General features: G+C 41.1%; 1 protein-coding gene across 1 annotated transcript in view; it reads left to right on the plus strand.

Annotated features, from left to right (window-relative positions):
• Positions 1-2676, plus strand: part of lrba (LPS-responsive vesicle trafficking, beach and anchor containing) — a 233103-nt gene that overhangs the window by 213675 nt on the left and 16752 nt on the right. Inside the window, exon 50 of the mRNA XM_008405468.2 lies at positions 2246-2413. Within this exon, the coding sequence (XP_008403690.1) occupies positions 2246-2413 (168 nt within the window). The remainder of the gene's footprint in view (positions 1-2245; positions 2414-2676) is intronic.

Consider the following 2676-nt stretch of genomic DNA (forward strand, 5'->3'; position numbering starts at 1 on the left):
GGGGGGGGGGGGGGGGGGGTTAAGTCGTTGACCCGCTCCGGTTTCATAATAGCCCACATCACTTTTAGGGAGAAGCGTCTTAATTTTCCCGGAGGAAGACGAGTTCCGACACCCGGGACAGGAGCGTCGCCGCACTGTGAAGTATCCGCCGTTTGACTGCCAAGGTCACGTTCCGACAGGCGTAATGGGTTTTAGACGGTGAGACAGTGGCGCTGTGGTCCTGAAATCTGACAGCAATTAGCCTCTTTACATATACACATGGTCACCGTGCACGAGCACACACATTTGGAACGACTATTTATTCGTGTCTGGGAATTAACACAAGTCTGATCTCAGATCAGTCGTATAATCAACTCATGATGGGAACCTAAAGCGGTTGCATCTGTCAGGAAAGTCTTTTTTTTATGTCCTGGGGTTACAGCCCTACTGCCTATTTGGTCATTTTTGCTTCTTGTTTTAATATTTTTTTTTCACGTATTTTTGGATTCTAGGCGAGTTATTTCTACATTTCCGTATTTGTTCCATGAATGTCAAACAGCTTTTTGTGGGAAAGAACCTCACAGATGATCCAATTATGTTCTACTAATGCTCAATATCAGCTGATGGAATTACAGTGACTCATCGGCATTAGTTTTCAAAACTTGGCACAAAATGGATCCGTCTGACTCGGTGGGATGCAGCAGAGGTCAGAGGTCAGAGCACTTTGTCCCGCTTTTTGTTCTCGCCTTCTTAAGTCAAAGTTGGTCAAGAATCTGTTTTTGTAGTGTTAAAAAGTCTGACAAAATCTAAAATGTGTCTTCTGTTTCTTCCATTTAAATTTTTTCTTTATCTTGTTTTTCTGTTCTTTCGTTCGTTCTGTGCTGCAGTTCTGTTAATGCGCCGCCGCAAAGAACTGCAGCGATTTATTCAGCATTTCCCGCAAACCGACAAAAAAACAAACGCGTGAAACTGGCTGATTATTTCTTTGGACAACTGGAATCTAAACATTCCTGTTACCTTACAGAGCAGCTTCTTCAGCAGAGCGTTTATTTACCAAAGCCCGGCTGGATAAAACGGTGACCTTCTAAACCCGGATTCTAATAGCAGCTTCTGGCTATACTTACTTAAAAAGTGGCTGAAGTTTAGAAACTTAAGTGCATAACCCCAGCTTTAGCTGAGAAATGTGCGTTTAACTTCTGAAATAAGCATGTTACAGAGTGAGTGAGATGTTAAAATGATCTATTTTAATAGTTGAAGTTTGCTTAAGTTTCACCTGCTTTTCAAGTCTTCATAAAAACCTTTTCATCTAAAATTCTTCAAAATTTTAGATGGGGAGAAAAAAGAATTAAATCTATTCTAATCAAACAGTCTGAATAGATTATGCAACAATAATGCAGCCCCAGGATTTTTTGTTTTGCGTTTCATGATTTATTTTGGTGAGAATATTTTACATCTGACAACATTTCCAAGGCAGACAGGGTTGTAATAGTTGTGGGTTTTTCATTATAGTTTTGTTTTATTTCAATGTGACTGTTTGTCCAACTCAGTTAATTTTAGCTTTTAGTGTGTTTGCTAGTTTTTATTAGTTATTTTTAGCTAAATATTTGTTTACGTTTTGTTAGTTGTAGTAGTTATTCTTTTTTCATACTTTGGTTCATTTTTAGGTGCGGGATTCAGAAATGTTGAAGTATTGTGATTATGTTTGCATCGCTTGGGTAATGAATACTCAGCATAAGATGCAATGTTTTAAAACTGTACTCAGTTATTGTTGACTCTGGTTTTTTTCTCCCAACTTTTGCTGTCTCCATTTTGTGGATCAGTGTAATCTGCTGACAGTTGACAGAAAAATACATTTCAATCTATTCAAAAGTCTAATAAATGGGTTCATAAACGGGAAAGGGGGTGATATTATATCTATAATTTCAGTATGTTTTAGTTAGTTTTATAAATGTTTTATAGTTCCAGTTATTCATAGATTTTCCTCATTAATATTTTTTCATTTCCATGAACAAAAATGTTTTCCCAATTTCAGTTTTGGTTATCCTGTTAGTTTTAGTTAACCACATTAACGTTGGCGCTAACACCTGAACAGGAAATCCTTTTCCTCCCTCTTGCTCTGACCTGTACTGCTGTGTTATCACATTTCAACACCATTTTATGTATTTATTTGTCATGTGGTCACGGTAACGTCATGGTAACGTCTTGGTCGCGTTGCATTTAAAGCTGTCCTGATTTTTTTTTCTGGTTTTCTTTTGGCCGCCTGCAGGGAAGCTGACGCAGATCGTGTTCGGACACCGGGACGTGGTGACGTGTCTCGCCCGCTCTGAGTCGTACATCGGCGGCGACTGCTACGTCCTGACAGGCTCCAGAGACGCCACCCTGCTGCTGTGGTACTGGAACGGAAAGCACAGCAGCATCGGAGAGAGTCCAGGCAGTGAGTGCGCGTCCTGAAAACACACACACACGCACACACACACACGTACGTCTGTCTTCCGAGCTCTCACCCTCACAGACAGCCCTGACTGTGTGATTTACGGCCTCCCTCTGTAAGGTAACAACTAGTTTCATCTGACCAGCCCAGGCCTCCTCCGTACAGATTGGATTTCGCGGCTCTGCAGGACCAGGAACAGCTTTCGATAAAGTGTTGGGAGAGAGACCGTGTGTTTCTGATGGTGTGTGTGTGTGTGTGTGTGCGGG

Source organism: Poecilia reticulata, linkage group LG1 (genome assembly GCF_000633615.1).
Source record: "Poecilia reticulata strain Guanapo linkage group LG1, Guppy_female_1.0+MT, whole genome shotgun sequence".
Lineage (NCBI taxonomy): Eukaryota > Metazoa > Chordata > Actinopteri > Cyprinodontiformes > Poeciliidae > Poecilia > Poecilia reticulata.